The sequence below is a fragment of the Panthera leo genome, chromosome A2 (genome assembly GCF_018350215.1).
Source record: "Panthera leo isolate Ple1 chromosome A2, P.leo_Ple1_pat1.1, whole genome shotgun sequence".
Taxonomy (NCBI): Eukaryota; Metazoa; Chordata; class Mammalia; order Carnivora; family Felidae; genus Panthera; species Panthera leo.
In genome coordinates this window covers 152,867,840-152,885,961 of record NC_056680.1, presented here as the reverse complement: position 1 = coordinate 152,885,961, position 18,122 = coordinate 152,867,840, and the positions used below count along the sequence as shown (strand labels likewise).

The 18,122-nt window shown below is 52.8% G+C and overlaps 1 protein-coding gene and 1 long non-coding RNA gene across 10 annotated transcripts in view; one reads left to right on the top strand and one right to left on the bottom strand.

The window, feature by feature from the left end:
• Positions 1 to 17,886, top strand: part of HIPK2 (homeodomain interacting protein kinase 2) — a 184,083-nt gene extending 166,197 nt beyond the window's left edge. For 5 of the 9 annotated variants that reach the window (XM_042926327.1, XM_042926307.1, XM_042926296.1 and 2 more), the window contains 4 exons: positions 4,078 to 4,322; positions 10,237 to 10,394; positions 11,764 to 12,210; positions 15,115 to 17,886. In XM_042926327.1, coding sequence (XP_042782261.1) covers positions 4,078 to 4,322; positions 10,237 to 10,394; positions 11,764 to 12,210; positions 15,115 to 15,165 — 901 coding nt within the window. In that variant the 3' untranslated portion in view covers positions 15,166 to 17,886. Of the gene's footprint in view, positions 1 to 4,077; positions 4,323 to 10,236; positions 10,395 to 11,763; positions 12,298 to 15,114 lie in introns of those variants that run through there. The other 4 variants (XM_042926318.1, XM_042926331.1, XM_042926310.1 and 1 more) reach the window with 2 other exon arrangements.
• LOC122212433 lies at positions 5,335 to 11,081 on the bottom strand. The gene is made up of 3 exons (XR_006199137.1): positions 9,591 to 11,081; positions 8,474 to 8,570; positions 5,335 to 5,463 (listed from the first exon to the last, which is right to left on the bottom strand). It is a non-coding gene; the product is annotated as an uncharacterized LOC122212433 (long non-coding RNA).
• Positions 17,887 to 18,122: the final 236 nt, after the last annotated feature.

The following is an 18,122-nucleotide window of genomic DNA, read 5'->3' as shown; positions in this document are numbered from 1 at the left end:
TAGGGGGTTTCCCTAGGAAATTCTCCCAGGTCTTCCAGACTAAGCTGTCCGCTGCTATAAGACCTTTGCCAGCAACTCATTCTTCTTCGGTAATAAGAAGCCCACTGATCCGCCAAGTGGCCCGTTGTGTGTTTAGATTCTGACTCACGCTGAGGTGAAGCTGCTCCACAATTTAAATTGAAAAGTGAGAATTTAAGTACATCCAATTTGAATTTTATTCCAGTTTGGCTGAAATTACTGGTGTGCGTGTTTGCTTGTTTTCTAAACTACCCAGAACCTGAGGAGGATCTGGTCAGCCGAAATTGGCCATGTCTGGGTCTACATAGAAGGTACACTTACTAAAGAGATTGATTTCCTCTCCGAATTAGGAGTAAACCAAATCCTATTTTCAATGCCTTCAATAATGCATTTTTGTGGGGCCCTCACAATGGATCCCTTCGTGCCACTTTCCCTGGTGGATTTCAGAGCAAGTTGGAAGTGGAGGGATGCCCAGGGTCGTGCTAATATCAGGCCACTGTCCAGGTGATGAATGGACAGTGGAGCCGGGACCAGAGCGAACACCAGCCCCTGAGACACATTTGGAAGCCAGGCTCTGTTCTTCGTGTGGGGTTCATCAGCCACGGACTGTGCACCTGCAGCAGGACATGTCTGCGTCTGGCGAGGTGACCCGATGAGCCGCTGTGTGTGTGCGTCAGTTATGCACAGCTGACGGTGGCGGAAGCTGAGAGTGAAGGACAGGGCAGCACAAGTCCCTGCGTCCTCTCAGGAACCGGGAGCACTTTGTGATGGTGTGTGCGTGGTATGGGAAGGGGGGTTCCTTTAGTAACATCTTAATACACAGCAGACCATGCACACAGGCAGTCGTTTCCATCATCCGCTCCCTCCCCCCGACCACAGAAAACAGCTTCAAGTCTTGTCTTTTTTTTTTTAAATAATCCTTATTTTTGAGAGAGAGACAGACACACGGAGTGTGACGGGGGAGGGGCAAGGAGAGAGGGAGACGCAGAATCTGAAGCAGGCTCCAGGCTCCCAGCCGTCAGCACAGAGCCCGACGCAGGGCTCAAATGAACTGTGAGATCATGACCTGAGCCGAGGTTGGACGCCCAACCGACTGAGCCACCCAGGCGCCCCTTCCTTGTCTGCCTTTCTAAGGCAGCGCTCCCTCCTCATTCCACAACCTCAGGGACTTTTTCCTGGTTCCCCACTTTCTAGGTTTTGTGCCAGGTCTCGGTGCCCTCCACCTGCTTCCACACTCCCTCCCCCCTCCCCACTAATCCCATTTGCTTTGTTGTCTCTCAGGTATAGAATTCAGTGACATTAAGTACACTCACAATGTGTGCAACCGTCAGCACCATTTCCAGAATTTTGTCATCACCCCAAACAGAAACTCTGTACCCATTAAGTAAGAACTCCCCATTCCTGGTAACCCCTTCCCTAACCCCTGGTAACCTTGAATCTACTTTCTCTATGAATTTGGTTATTCCAAGTACCTTATGTAAGTGGAGTCATACAATATTTGTCCTTTTGTATCTGGCTTCTTTCACTCAGCATGTTTCCAAGGGTCATCTATATCGTAGCATGCGTTGGGACTCTGTTGGTCTTTATGGCTAATATTCCATGGTGTGGATGTACCAAATTTTGCTCATGCATTCATCCGTTAATGGACACCCAGGCTATTTCCACCTTTTGGCTGTTGTGTATAAGGCTACTGTGAACACTGGCAAATGAATTTCTGTTCGAGTCCCGGCTTTCGGTTCCTTTGCGTATATAGCCAGCAGTGGAATTGCTGGGTCCTGTGGTAGTTCTGCGTTTAGCTTTGTGAGGAGCAAGCATATGGATTTTTTGCATTTCAACTGTTATAAGTGGGAAGTGTCGGTCTTTATTAATTAAAATGTATCTTATCAAAGTTAACGTGAAGAGCCGCAAATATATGCAGTCAATTCATTCCTTGCCTTCTTTTGAGTTCTTAACAATTACCGTCTGTACGACTCATTTGACAGTTCATCACAGAAGGCTTTGTGACATCCATTATTCTCTTTAACCGATTATTTTAAAGCTTTTACTGTTTAACTTGTCATGTTTTTACACAGTCCCCCACTGAAATTGTAATCACCTCCAGGGCAGAGGCACGTGTTATATTTCTTTGTACAGGAATTCCCCATGGCACCTACCCCAGATCTCCAAGATCTCTGAGTAATGAGTTTTTAATTTCTTTCATATCAATCTTCTGGTTTATTCACAGACTAGAAACTTCTCCGTTGAGTCCATACTTTGATAGAAATCACTTTGCCTAGATCTGTTCTTGCAAACCTGCTTTCACATGTGTAATGAGCCAGCACAACAATAACGATCCTGACGGCTAACCTCTGCTTACTATGTGTCGTAAGCCATTCACAGCACATCCTGTGGGTTTTCTCACTTCTCAACATAAGCCTGTATGCGTAAGTGCTGCCGTTATCCACATTTGACTGATGATGAGACAGTCACTCAGAGGCTGAGCAGCTAGCTGCCCACAGCCACACGCCCGGCACACGCCGAAGGTAGGCCCCTGGCCGCAGGGCCCGTGTTCTTACCCACAGACACTGTTAGGAAGGGACATTTCTACCCTGAAGCAAGAAGGACACAACGTGCAGCCACTAGAAGAATTATTCAGCCCAGATGTCAGTAGCGTCAGGCCTTGGGGCACAGGGGCTCAGACCTTCCGTGGGCTCACCTCTCAGCCCTCCAGCCTTTTGTAGGCCACCTACCGCGTGTCCTTCCACTTAGCTTCCTTCTGCCCGGCTGCCCGGGGTGCTTGAGCTCGTCCACTTCTCTGCTGCCCTTAGGGTGGCAGAGATCTATCTTGGAAAGAGTCTGGCCCGTGACTGACCGTGTGACCTTGGGCGAGACACCTCAGGGGGTTGTGGTTCCATTAGGCACTCCATAAATAGCTTCTTCTCTTAGCAAATCAGCTGGAAACTGACCGTCTTACTTGGGGTGATCGATATTTCTTAAAAATAGATGATCAGTATATAAAAATAGATGGAATCCATTTTTACAACCTTCACAATAAGCAACAAATTCCACATCCATCATCCCACCAGCCCATCCTGGAGGCAGACGGAATTGGTTCCCCTAGTAGCCGCGCATGCATAAATATCTCAGGAGAGAAGATGTGTGCTGGCCAAGAGCCCTCCAAGGCTGGTTCCTCCCTGTCAGCAAAGAATGAAGTTTCAGATACAGGAGAGTCCAGGCAACTCTTTTGTAGGCATCATCCCCACGGGAGCCCTTCTGACCTCACTAGGCACAGTGTCATCCCCTCCCTTGTCCTGGGCCCTGGCGGGAGGGAAGCTACAGGAGGGCCAGGCCTCCCCTGAGAAGGGGACTCTCAGATGTCCTGGTGGCCTTTGCCACAGAGTCATCCCACGTAATACCGCACAGCAAAGAGGTGGCTGAGAGTGTCACGGCCAGCTCCCGACTTCTGTCTCTCAGTATGTCAGAGCTGCGTTGTGTGGTCAACCTCCTCAGACCCTCCCTCTTTATCCGCCCCTCTGTCTGCCTCCTGCTCCCTCTTGAACACCTTGCTCCCTGCCTCCGTTTGCGGGGTGTCCCAGGCCCCGAGCCTAAGCTGATGGTGCTCCGCTCCCAGCGATGTCCTCCCAAACCAGGGCCTCGGGGTGCCAGGGTCTTGCTGGGCTCTCTCTACTTGCTGAGATGTCCCCTTCTGGTGGCTCAGGGGGTGCTTCCACACAGCTCTGGGCTACAGGCACCTCCCCTGCAGTTCTGCTTAGCTCTGCTGTGGGAAGGGCGTTGGGGGGAAGCCCAGGCCCACCTGGAAGCTTCTCTCCAGATTCCAGAAGTGCCTGTGGGCCCAGCTCCAGCCCCTTTCTCATGTCTTCACATGTCCGCTTGCTGCCGGTTGGACAGGTGACACTTGGGTGCCCACCCTCCCCGTTCCTACCCCCTCTCCTGCCCCGCTCCCCAGCCCTGTCCCGGAGCACAGAGAGGGGCTTGTCCCACAGGCCAGTTCTGGAACGCCGGCTGGTGTCTCACTTCACAGCTTTCTGGTGGTTCTGATTTCTCCCTTTCCATTTTCAGCACTGTCTCCAAGCAGAGAAAAAACGTCATCAGTTGCGTCACGGTCCACGACTCTCCCTACTCCGACTCCTCCAGCAACACCAGCCCCTACTCCGTGCAGCACCGCACTGGGCACCACGCCAACACCTTTGACACCAAGGGGAGCCTGGAGAATCACTGCACTGGGAACCCCCGGACTATCATCGTGCCACCCCTAAAAACCCAGGCCAGCGAAGTGTTGGTGGAATGTGATAGCCTGGGGCCAGGTAACTTGGGGCCAGGGCAGGCCGGGAACCTCTCTCTGCACACTGCTTTGCCCGTTTTCCTGCTATTGGCAATTGTGTGAGGCTGATAAGCACCGGGTTATGGTCGATCCTCCCCCCGAGGGTCTCACTCAGGCAGCCAGGGTAGGATTCTGCTCACCATCACTTTGCATAAGCAGCGTTTTCAGTTTTCAGTTCTATAATTAATACCTTGCCACCTTTACAGTGGCTCTCCCTTTGACTAGGCTGATAAGGACGAAACAAACGCCACCCGGTTCCTTATCCACGGGTCGGCGATGACCCGTTTTAGGGAGTTCCTGACTGACTTTTAGCAGGAAGAAGCCCTAGTGGTAGAGCAGCTTCCTGGGTGGAAAGAACTTTCTCTGAGTCTTGGCAGGTGAGGATGACGGAGGTTCGGCTCGGCATCGCCTCGGGGCTCACTGTTGGGAGGAGAGGTCGTGGCGGGTGTGTTTGTTTGCTCACACGGTGGCTTGAGAAAAAGGAGTCCTTCCATCCCCTGGAGGCTCGCCCTGACAAGTGCGCTCTAGAATAAAGACCGAGAACGTAACCTTCCAAGTAAACTTAGTGGCTCTGCCCACGTTTGGTGGCATCTCTTCAGTGACTCCCTTGTTCACACTCACCAGTGGCAGAATTCGGGGAACAAACCAAAAGCCATCCGCTTCCCCGCCACAGACCGTCACCAGCCCATCCAAGGCAGCACCTTCACGAAAGCACTGTTTAGAAGGGAAGAGGAACAAACTGCCAAAAAAAAGACCTTGCTTAGATTCAGGGAGCTATTGGAGCCCCTGGCTGGCCCGGTCAGTTAAGTGTCCAACTTTGGCTCGGGTCGCTGTCCTGTGGTTTGTGAGTTTGAGCCTCTGTCTCCCTCTCTCTGCCCCTCCTCCCCCCACTCGTTTTCTTGTTCTCTCTCTCTCTCTCTCTCTCTCTCTCACACACACACACACACACACACACACACACACACAAAATAGACATTTTCTTTAAAAAAAAAAAAAAAGATTCAGGGAGCTATTCACCAGGAAGGACACCCATCTGTGTCACCTGCTGCAGGAGACCTTGGAACCTTCTTGGGGCGGTCGCCACGTGTGAGGCCCACTAGTCATGGGCCACTCTGGTTCTGCCCCTGAGAGGGAAGAGCAGAATTGAGGATGGGGTCCTTAGGAACTTTCCCAGCCCAGCACCACAGGCCGGCCCACATAGTGTGGGACACACGGTATCTCTCTTCTAGAACCCTCTTTCTCTCCCAGGCAAGGGTTTTACTGGTAACCTTGGCAGAAAGCAACACTCTCTAGGACCAAAGGAACCCGTGAGACAGACAAAGTGGTTTGCCCAGGAGAGAGGACTCCTCAGAGCAGCGGCCCTCATACTGTGCTGCTCATATAATCCTTCAATGTTTAAAACGATATCCATCGCATGTTTTTAAGTTCACATCCTGGCAAAGATATCACTTCTGTCACATTGTGTATGTCGCGTCATTACTGAAGTACTTTAAATGTTTGTTAAGACCTTGGAGCTGCACAGTCAACTCCCCCGGTCCCGGCACCCCGCCTTACCCCCTAGTGAGCAACTACTCCTCCTCGGCCAGGCAGCCAAAGCCGCTCTCACCTCTGTCACACCTTCCCCGTGACCACCGCCTCACTTCCGAATTTTATTTCGTGAATGGATGGATAGGGTGGGGAGTTTACAAAAGCGTCTGCAGCCTGAATAAGGTAAGGCTGGACAGCCTTCCGTGTTTCTTACTGCACAAGGCTTGGCTTTGATATCAGGGGACTTTCTGCCCCTCAGGAGCTGGTCAGGCTTTGCATGCCTGGAGGCAACACACCATATTAACTTTCCAGAAGGAATAGGAGACTGTGGATGTGAGAGAGAAGGTGGGAAAGGAAAACCAGTAGATGTTAGTGCTGGTAAATCAGTTCAGGAAAAGATACATTTGCAAATTGGGAATCTGGAAATTGACCCCTTAAGTCTTTATTGCCATGGACCCTCAAGCCCTCAGGTAGCCCTACACACACGGGCTTAAGACTGCAGCTTTTGAGAGGCCACCTGGCTGGCTCAGTCAGTAGAGCATGCGACTCTGGATCTCAGGGTTGGGAGTTCAAGCCCCATGTTGGGATTACTTAAAAAAAAACAAAATCTGAAAAACAAAACAAAAAAAGATGCAGCCTGTGGTGCACACGGTTTAGTGGGAAGGGCTTTCCTGCTTAATTAGCAGGTCTCAAGACTATGTTGTTGAAACCCTCAAGGAAGCCTGGCCCTTTTATCGAACAGGAAGAGGAGATAGTCCTTCCTCATCTGCAATCCAAAAAACTCTGAACACCAAATTTTAACTTTATAGCAAACTCATTGGTGGTGAAACCTGGCCTGAGTCAACGAGGGGCCATGCAGTCTCTTTGTCGTAGTCATTTGTGCCCCGTAGTGAAATATCCCTGTGTTTTGGAGAGAGAATCTTCATGTCTTTGATTACAAAGTGGTGCCCAAGGCTCTGCTGGGGGTAACCTAATACGTTGAACCTTTCTAAAACCTAAACTTCTGCATTTCAAAAATGAATGTGTGGTCCCAGGGATTTCAAATCGGGGATTGAGACCTGCAACCATGAGACAGTGATTTTTGTTACTCTGTTATGTCGGGAATACCCCTGCTCTGAGACACCCCAGGGGGACTCTGTCACAGTAATGATCCCTTTAAAAGATGGATGATGGCTCAAGACGGATCTTCTTGAGGTCATCTACGAATTCATTTGTTTTTAAAGGTGGCTGGTGCTAAATGTTTCTTGGCCTTTTAAAACTAGATGAAGGATGCATGAGAGAGCGGCCAGATTTCCGCAGGTTGGAAATCTTCCAGCGTGGGGGCACCTGGGTGGCTCAGTCGGTTAAGTGTCTAACTTCAGCTCAGGTCATGATCTCGCAGTTCGTGAGTTCAAGCCCTGCATCAGGCCCTCTGCTGGCAGTGCTGAGCCTGTTTCAAATCCTCTGTGCCCCCTCTCTCTCTGCCCCTCCCCTACCCTCACACGTGCACGCGCGCGAACACACATACACTCTCTTTCTCTCAAAAATAAACATAAGGAAAGAAAGAAAGATGTTTAAAAAAAAAAGAAAGAAACCGTCCAGCTTGGAGCTTTGTCAGGCTTTGATGCTGGTGCCATTCCATGGGAGGTGACAAAATTTTGAGGAGAGTTACTGAAACTTTAAGACCACCTGGTCCAACCCTTGGTGGAGACGAGTGAAGAGGCTGAGGGCCAGCTTTGCCAGTATAACAGCAGTTGTGTGTCTTGAGAAACCACCAAGGCAAGAGAGGACAGCTCTGTGGAGCCACATTTCACGCCTTTCAGGTTACATTAACCGGTTCCATCCTCGGCCCATCGCGCTCTGTGCCTGCGTGCGGCGGGGCGGCTCAGAGGTCTTACCCCACTGTCTTTCCACAAGGACTGTGTGCTGTCTGAACGGCTGAGAGTCTCTGAGGGATATTTCCAACCAAAAAAAAAAAAAAAGGTTGGAACGGGGGAGGTCATTCCCCGCGGTAAGACTACTGGTTCTAAAGCAACCAGTGCTGCCGTCTCCGGGGAACCCCATGGTCTAACTTTCCACTGTGAAGAGAGATTTATTTTCCCCTGTGGGGACATGCTGCAGAGTCTTTCTAGTGACAGGTAAGAGGCAGGAAGGAACTTCATTCCGATGCCTGCTTGTCCCCAGCCTGTGGTGTTGAGAAACACCCAGGCTCAGAAAAATCCAAACAGCAGCCTTCTTCAGCTTCCTGGTGCCCAGGTGACCCACAGAGGCCGAGGTGTGAACAGGTTGTAGCCAGCCAGGTGTTCCCTGGGCTCAAGTCACAACAAATGCTGTGCAGACCGCAGTCCGTTTTCTCACAGAACTTATCCCTCCTGTGGTTCTGAGCTCAGGAAGGAGCCCTGGGGATTTCTCACATAACCTTCCCAGATCTCTTGGGTTAGTTAAGGCTCCTTTGGAAGGCAGCTGAGTGAACTCTACACTTATGCCGTCAGACCCATAATGTATTGGAAGGAATTAAGAGAGCTGAGGGAAAGTTCAACAACCACATCCCAGGCTGGGCAGGAGCCAGAACTCCTAAGACCTGGGCCGTCGGAGGCCCAACGCCTGCTTTCTGGAGCACTGCCTCACCCTGACCCGGTGACTCCCAGGCTTCCAGCTTCCCATTTCCAGGAGACAGGATTTGGTTGTCCCGGCTTGGAGGAGACACCTGTTCCTTGAGCATCAGCTTTAGCCAGGAGACAAGGCTCAATAAGAAAGATATTAACAATAGCTAATGCATTTAAGAGCTTAATACATGACAGATACTAAGTGTTCTATGTACATTAACTCATATGAACCTCATGACCACCCTATAGAGTTACCATTATTCTCCCAGTTTTCCAGATACGAAAATGGAAGCACCGAGAGATTAATTAAGTGGACCAAGGCCATGCGGCTGGGCCTCACAGGAGTCTGGCTCCCCATCTTAATGTCTTGGTCCCTCACAAGACCCCACCCCTTATCTGGAGGTCCCCTTCTCTGACCCAGCCCCCCGTTCCCTGTCCCCGCAGTGCTGGTAAGAGGTGCATGCTGGGCTCTGTCACACCATTTCATCTACAACTTCTAACCTCTTCACTGTAGACTCAAGCTACGGATAACTCGAGCTCAGGGTTTTCCTTCAAATATAATCACCACGCAGTGCCCGGAAAGTTGGAACAGGGACAGAGAGACAACCTCCACCGCTGGGGCCCACACAGCAAGCACAGTTGTGGCCTGCTACTGACCAGCAAGGACTCTGGCCCCACCACAGTAGCACTGCGGCTGAGCAAAGGGGAGAAACCAGGCCCTGCCCATGGCCGACATTTGCGGCTTTCCTTCTCTTACCCTGCAGTGGGTCCCCCAAACCCTTCAACCCCCCAGGTTTTGGAAGGCCTTTGAGAGTCTGAATGGGTTTGGCTTTAGCATAGCTCCGTACACCAGGGCCTGGCTGCCTCCTCTCCTGGGGCGCTTATTACTAATACAGATTCCCAGGCACCTCCCCATGGGGTTCTGATTCAGTGGGTGGGAGGAGAAGACCCACAGGTGCCAATGCACAGATCTGGGGGTCCCTGGTAGGACCCACCACCTCCCTCCCCAGTGAGGCAGCCCTCGCTCTCCGGGGTGGGGGTGGGGGGAGGGCGTTCTGCTGCCTGTGGGGCAGGGAGGCTCCTCATGGACTTCAGCGCGCACCCCCGTCTCCCATCCCCAAGTTGCCGGTGTCCCAAACCTTCACTCTTCATGTTTCTCTCCTTCAGCGGTTACTCAGTGTTCCCTCTTGCTGGCCCTAGCCATCTCCTCCTTGACTTTGGTTTCACCACCCTGAGATTTGTAATGGAATTGATCCAACCCAGTTACGTCAAGGGCCTGCCTGCTCACTGGCGGATGCTTCTTCATTCATACTTAGCGTCTTCATTCATACCCGCCTAGTTCACACTAGCAACCATGAGTTGTTTTTCCCTCAGGACGTGTGTGGTCCTCTTTCTGAGGCTTGTTTATCCACGCCCTGCTTATCTGTCACTGTGTCTCTGGATCTCAGCAGACAAGCCCCATGGGGCACGAAGAGCCACAGAGACCTCTCCTCCTTTCCTGCGTTACACTCTCCTTGTGCTTTTCCATGTCACCAGATGAGAATCCTAAAGTCCAGCAAGCCGGGATGGGCTCCTAACCCCTGGGGCGAGCCAAAGCCCAGCGGCCCGTCCAGACTCTGGGCAGACTCTTAACTGGGTCCAGGGGAGACGAGGCTGACTTTGATGGGCCAGTCTTGGGAACCCATTCCTTCCCGGAAGACCACCGTTGTTTCCTGGAGGGGCGGGGTCTTCTGGGCAGCGGAGGACGTGTGATCCCTCTGTGACCTGTCGCTCCTCCTCACACAGTCAACACTGGCCAGCACTCGTCCTACAAGTCCAAGTCCTCCAGCAACGTGACCTCCACCAGCGGTCACTCTTCAGGGAGCTCGTCCGGAGCCATCGCCTACCGGCAACAGCGGCCGGGACCGCATTTCCAGCAGCAGCAGCCTCTCAATCTCAGCCAGGTGAGTGCCTCCTGATCCTGTCCCAGCAGCCAGCACGTCAGTGCCATCCCCTCCGTTCCCCGGCCTGGTAGCAGGTCACCGCTGGGGCCCCTCACCCCGCCCACAGAGCCTCAGCCCCCCCTCGCGGCAGGACGCATCCTGAGGGACCTCTGACTTCTTCCCGCCATGGGTTACCATTGGGGGAGCTGGTATGACTGGGTCACACAGAGCCAGCCCAAAGTAAAATGAGTTGTCCGATGTCACAAAGCACTTAGTGACGTGGTGCCAAAGCTTAACAATAGGATGGCCCACGTCTTGCCAGTTCAGCCTAGCGAAGGGTAAGCCACGGTGTCCTGGCCCAGTCAGACCAGGATTCCAGGGAGATAGTCTGACGGAGTCGGGCTTGCTGTTCATTGCAGTGAGGGAGGCCAGACCACACCCAGAAAACCCCAAACCGAGGGCAAGAGAGGATTTGGAGAGGGTGGGTGGCGTTCAGGTGGAATTATACATGAAGCAGGGTCTCCATGGACAGAGCCAGCCTGTGTGCAGAGGGTCTAGGTCAGGTCTGAATTGCAAAGCGGACCCAGGGGCCTGTTTCCTCAGACACCATGGAGGTGCAGTGAAGGGGGAGTTTGTGTTCAGAAACCCCTCATCCGAGGCGGTGCACTTGATAACCTGAGGCTGCGTCCCTGTGTCATCATGACTCAGGCTCTCTGGAAGAGATTTATACCAACATAACTTCAAACAACAGAGTTTCCAAGAGCCTAGGATTTTAGAGGACAGGATTTCACAGTGAGGGAGGAAGCACTTGTCACTCAAAGAGGGGCTCCTTTGACACTTCCTGGACCCATGTGTTCTGAGGAGACACAGTCTCCTGTTACCTTTTCAGCTGGCTTGATCTTACGGCCATTCTGGCCCCTTCTCAGTCAGGCTAACGTGGCAAGGGGGACACCTGCTGTCACTCCAATGGCTCTGGCCTCCTCCCCTCTCCCTCCTCCCTCCTGCTCCTCCGCCCTCCCCTCCTCCCTACCCCCACCTCTCTTTCCTCCCCTTCCTCTCTTACCCCTTCTCACTTCTCTCTCTTTCCCTCCCCCTCCCTCCCTACTCCCCCCCTTCTCCCCCTCCTCCCTTTCTCCCCCTTCTCCCTCCCACTTCTTCCTCTTCCTCCCCCCCCCCCGCCCACCTCCCCCTCCTTCTCCCACTCCCTCCTCCCCTCCCCGCTCACCAACCTCCCCCTCCTCCCCCTCCCTCCCGCACCGTCCTCCCCCTCCTCACTTTACTCTCTTCCCCTCCTCTTCATCCTCCCCCTCCCCTCCTCTTCCTCCCCTTCCTCTCCTCCCACGTGTCTGGCCCCCAATGCAGCCCTCTCCTGGTGCTTCTCCTCCTCCAGGCTCAGCAGCACATCACCGCAGAGCGCGCCGGGAGCCACCGCCGGCAGCAGGCCTACATCACTCCCACGATGGCTCAGGCCCCGTACTCCTTCCCGCACAACAGCCCCAGCCACGGCACTGTGCACCCCCACCTGGCCGCAGCTGCCGCCGCAGCCCACCTCCCCACCCAGCCCCACCTCTACACCTACACGGCGCCCGCGGCCTTGGGCTCCACCGGCACCGTGGCCCATCTGGTGGCCTCCCAAGGCTCAGCACGGCACACCGTGCAGCACACTGCCTACCCGGCCAGCATCGTCCATCAGGTCCCCGTGAGCATGGGCCCCCGGGTCCTGCCCTCGCCCACCATCCACCCGAGTCAGTATCCAGCCCAGTTTGCCCACCAGACCTACATCAGCGCCTCTCCAGCCTCCACCGTCTACACTGGATACCCACTGAGCCCCGCCAAGGTCAACCAGTACCCTTACATATAAACACTGGAAGGGGAGGGGAGGGGAGGGAGGATGGCCAGAGGGGAGGAGGGAGGAGGGGTGAGGTGGGAGCCGGGCTTTTTATACTGAAGATGCGGCACACAAACAATGCAACGGGGCAGGGGGGGCAGGGGGCAGGGACAGACACAGATGAAACTTGAACTAGGAGGTGGGGGGACTTAGAGCAGAGAAGAGAACGTTTTTAAAAAGAAGGGATTGAGGAGGGGGAAATCTATGCTTTTTATTTTAAAAAAGAAAAAGAAAAAAAAGAAAACGTCAGTAACAAAAAACACAGCTCACGAACCCATTCTGCACCAAACTGGAAAGGAGAAGAAGAGAGCGACGGAAAATTCTGGAAATGGGGGGCCCCAGTTTTTGAAGAACTTTATCTATGAACTTCTCAAAGATTATTTTCATATGGCGGCAAGTGACATTTAAGAATTTGCTGTCAGGGACACCTGATGTGGAAATCCAATAGATTTTTAATTATGGAACATAAGAATTAGGGATTTTTCCAGAACTCTAAAGGGTCAGCAGCCCTCTAGAAGGTCAGGCCATGGCCTGAGGAGGCTGATATCTGGGGGTTGGTGTGGGGTTGGCAAAAGCCCAGTTCTGGCTCGTTTGTCAGGACTGGAGTGGGGGGTGGCCAGGGCTGACGGAAGACCCCTTAGCAGAGGGCGCATTTTCTCTTCCCGAGCACTCTGGATAAATCCCTAAGCAATGTTACTCCTCCGGTGTCATTAATAATGTGTGTTGCAAACTTTAGGGTTTTTTTTTCTTTCCTGAAGATTTATTTTCTCTTCGAATCAATCCCTAGTCACGTAGCATAGGGCTAGTGGTCGTCGCCGACACCCTAGTAGAATGTAGCAGTCTACACCCGTTTTCTACTTTGTGTTCAACTCCGATGATACCAATAGACTATTACTCAATGTAATTGCACAAAAAAAAAAAAAAAAAAGTGGTATAACATAGGCATGTAACCAGTGTGGTGGTCCAGGTGTGTGAGCACGAACGAGTGTGTGTGGGTGTGAGCGTGGATGCCACCCTCCCTGTGTGTCCCTCGGCGCCGCCATCACGGCTCTCGCATCCTTGATTTTACACCGTTCCCTCCTAGTGCCTTACCGACCGACAGACGCGGTGTGAGGGTTGATTTCCATGGTACTCCAAGAAGCTGACTGAGGCGAGTCACATCACCTCAGCTCTTCTCTTGTGCTGTTGTAGATTTTACTCTGGTCTTTCCTTGTTTTGTTTTGTTTTGTTTTGAGTTTTAACTTTATTTTAATACCTGTTGTCTTTTTTGAGCTGTTTGCTAACAGAGGGGCATCAGGGAGCTGGCAGGAGCGGGGGGCACCCGTGGATCTTGAGAGAGACGTGGGAGATGGATGGCGGGTGGACAAATTTGACTTTTATCTTGGAGACAAAGAACAAGAGAGACTCCCCACCCTGCACCTTCTCCCCACTCTGCCTTCAGTCCACCAGTGGGGCTGGCTCTAGTACTGTGGGAGCAGAGGTCCCAGCTGTGTTTGTGGAAATGTTGGCCTTGCCTGGCGGCTACCTCCTTCCTAATATGAAAGGGACAGAGGAGAGGAGGCCTGGTACCCAGCACCAGGCTCTCAGGCCCACCCCACGTTCATGCACGGCCCTGCCCCTCTCTCTGGTTCCACCAGCTGTGTTTTGCTCTCACGATTCTGCCAGATCCCTCCCTCTGTAGACAACCATCAACCTTTGTTTGCTGCTGAATCTTTCCTCACATTACCAGGCCTACCCAAGACTCGACTTTGGCTTTGGTTTTTAGAGGGGTCTGGTGGGCAGAAGGTCGGAGGGACATTTAAGAGGGTCACGAGGGGGTCTTACACTGCACTTTGGAACACTCCCACGGGCACTTAAGTTTCCAAAGAAATTTGCCCTTTGCCCTCTTTGCACCTTTGATACATTCTGGAAGTTTTCTCAGGCTTTGAACACTGCAGGGGGTGGGGGTGGGGGGGAGTAGGGAGAGCTCCATTCATAGCAAATTATTCTTGGATACGTGAATGTTGGGAGACGCTGTCTGGTCACAGATGGGGCTCGGAAGGGTGGTCCTAATTGTCTGATTCTCGATGCTGAATCCTAACCGATCCCAAAGCCAAGTTTCCAAGGTGCAAAGAGATGGCTCCTGGTTTTGTCAGTTCATCCTCACGCTCCCCGCCCCCCTCCACAGTCTCCCTTAACCATCTACTGTGAACAGTGGTTTTATAGTGCTCTCCAGCCTGATTCAGTCATGAAGCCAAGCCACTACCTTAGCTGTTAGCTGTGAAATGTAAAATAACTCTGGAAACTCCCCCTCCCCAGCCATAAATTCTGCTCATCTAACAAAGAAATAGGTCCCCGAACTGGAACCCACTTAGTCCAGGCCTTAGGCTGGAAGGAAGGACCCCACGGCCCACTGGAGGCGCGCAGGCAGCTCCCGTGTCCCCGGCAGGCAAGCCCAGGACAAGACCCTCTCCTTGTGGAACCGCCAACCGATCGGCCAATCGATACTCTTTACCCAAAAGTGAGGAAGTGCTCTCTGTCAGAGACCACAGGGAAAATGGCCAGTCCGGAGAGAGTGGGGGAAATGGGAGCCAGGGCCACGCCGGCCGGGAAAGTCCGCCTGTTCCTGACGTGCAGCAGAGCCCCAGAACATTTCCTCATGACCAGGGACAGAAGTCTTGGCTGCAGATGAGACTCTCCTTGCCTTGCTGGGTCACAGCCTGATCCCCTTGCACAGTCGACTTCCAGCCCTTCCTAGATCTGATCTCTTAGGGGCAAAGACAACATAGCCTTCCATTTAAAGAAGCTCGTTTCGTCTACTTACGTTGGAAGTCTCTTACTCTTTCACCTGATATTTTCTTTCTTTTCTTCCAGATCAGGAATGAAAGTTCCATGCTGCTCATAAAGATAATATTATTGTACTAATTATTTTGGTTATTACCATTGTAATTATTATCGTTTTCATCATGTTGATATTTTAGCTGGGGTTTTAAATGCACATTTATTCCCAGTATCTTTGTGTTTTCTCTTTAATATTTAAACTTATTTTATTATATCTGTGAGTCTCTGAGTAGGCAGGAAGGACATATGGATGTCCAGTTTTGTTAGACAAAAAACAAAAAAAACAAAAAAAACAAAAATAAAAAGGAAAGACACAGGAATTAGGAAAACTGTTTTTGTCATCTCTAGTTCACAAAGAGCCGTCAAGAAAGATCGACCACAGAACAAAAGTTTGAAGAAGAATCAAGGCCTTGTCTCTGTGCAGGCCAGATGGGACTCTCGACAACATGGTCACCGTCTAGATTCTCAGTGGCCTGGGAAGAGTTCTGAGGTGACATCTCCTGGGCCGGACTCTTAGCTGTGGTTTTTTCCCCACGTCCTCTGTGCTCTCCTGTGCTTCTGGAATCTGCTGACTGTATTCTTGGCCTGCCTCGCATCTGATGCTTACCTGTCATGCAAAAGAAAGCCCCTTCTGCCTAGAGCTGACCAGATGTCCTTCCCTTTCCCCTCAGCGCACCAGGAGTGTGGCCTGTCTCCTTCAGTGCAGAGACGGTTGTCCCCTCCCAGAAGCCACTGAGTGGAATGAGCTGACATAAGGGTGCTAGGCAGGTGGCACCTTCCCCTGGGAAGTTTCAGCCTCACTTCCCTGCCTTCCGCTCACTCACCACACTGCCCACTTCTCCCGTCTCCCCCCCTCCCTCCCCCAAGTACCTCTTCTCAGCACGCAATTCTAGGGACAGAACTAGGAGCCAAAAAAAAAGGTAGAGGGATGGTCAGAGGCCAGAGGAGCGCTGGCGACGGCAAGCAGCCCCTCACCATTGTGGGCGCAGCCCCACCTGAAAGCATTGGCCAGCGGAGGGGCACAGTGGGGCCTCACGGCCATCCCCTCAGTGCGCTCTGCCCTGTGCGTGACGGGCTTTCTTTGATCGGCTCGAGGTGCCCACAGACTGCCCACCAAACCCAGAAACTATAGACTTGGGGTTGAAATGCCGGTTTTGCGGAAGATTATGACGAAGGGCGCTGCAGGGCGGTACCCAGCCCTGCAGGCGCTCGGCAAACACGAGCGCGTACTCCCCTCGTCCCACCCCCCCCCCCTCCTCCTCTAGTCCCAAGCACAGAGCTGTGGGACCAGAAGACCCCAGTGGGAGAGGCCCCACTCCTTGTGCGCTCCTTAGCACTTGCCCGGACCTCCTGGCCCGTCCTTCGGCTCTGAGTCACCCTGGCCAGTCGGGTGACTGAAAGCCTGCCCGTCCCTGGGACCAAGCTCCCAAGTAAAGGGATGCCAACCTCAGCCTTGTTTCGACCACAAATAACCTAGAGCATCATCTTTTCTTCACTGGCTCAAAATAAAGAAGCCTAGCAAAGACGAAGGGGGAAAGATGCAAAAGGACAGGTCAAGGAGAGCCATCTAATTGCAGCCTCGGGAAGGACAGGTGGATAATGCTTCTCGTGCTTAGTGCCTCTTTGATGACGTTTTGGCTGTTTCCAAGGGAAGGGGTGAGCAGGCCGACGGGTGGGAGAGTCTGAGGCTCGATGCCAATTAATACTGTGAAGCGGTACATGGCGGTTGATGGAATTCAGAGGGAAAGGAAGGGTCGAGGCAAACCCGACGGTTGTCTCCTGGACTGTATCTGCATTCTGGCCTTACTGGCGGCGAGTGGCTTGCAGGCTGGGGGAGCCAGCTGGCCTTGCCTTCTTCACCCTGGAAGGCTCAACCCGCCCAGACACCAGATGGTTGGACGTGAGGAAGGGAAGGTGAGATTAGCACAGCTGCTAACGGGCTGACTTCCCTTGACCAGATCTTTGGAAGGGCAGACACTCATTTGTGAGCAAGCGCGTGGTGGGGGATTTCGGTTGTGTGAGTGCGTGTGAGCGAGTGGAGCAGACTTTCTTGGAAACTGGAGGAAGGAGATGAGGAGGCTTAAGGAGCTACTGCTGATGGGCTGTGGTTGGTGAAACGAGGTGTCCGTGAGCCGGCCCCGGCTTTCACCCCAGGCCCTCTGGTGCCGGGGCCCGGGTGGGGCGTGGGGCCCCTGCCGGCCTGCCCAGCAGCTGCTGGGACAGGGAACAGAAACCAGAAGATCACTAGGCGCCCGCACGTAGCAGAGGGAATTCGACAGGGAGGCGAGGACTCTTTTCCGCAGGCCTGGCCTGAGATTGCACGACGCCGGCGTGAGCCACTTTGCCAGGAAACATTCCAGCCCCGGAAGCACTTTCCGTGCCGTTCTTTCCGACGCGTCTGGCAGGTTTCAGATGGGGAAGCCTCAGAAATTCAGCAGGCCAGAGATGTCCTTACCAAACTGGAAAGGAAGGTGAAATGTTCCCTTTTTTAGCCAAAGAACCCTTCTCAAAGACACCTCCAGACAGGGACAGAATGGCATCCCTCTCTTTCCTTTCCGGGCAATAACGACATCATTAGTGATGCAATGCCATTTGTCTTTCTCTTTCCCGTCTCCTGACTTGTATTCTTTTTTTATTGCGTCCATTTCAAACTGTATTCATCTTTTAAGAGGAGTGGAGATTAGTAACCCTAAATGCTGCTGCTATTGGCAACCTGGAGGCGCCTCACAAACACGTGGGCTTTACTGATGTCATGTCACCACGGGTACAGACCGGAGCGGACCCTCCACGGGGAAGCTGAGCTGCATCGGGGGTGGGGGGGGGTGGCGGAGGGGGGTCCCGCGCACGCTGGAGCTGCTCTTGGGGTGTCAGTACTTTTCCACTTGGATGCCTTAGGACTCTCGCTTCTACTCTGCACAGACTAGACTCAGTCGAATCTCAGTTGGGCTACTCGAGAGCTGAAGATGGCGGAAAGACATTTAAACGCAATAGAAACTTCTGAAGGCTTTTGGCACCGATGCTCGCTAGAGTGGCCCAAGCTA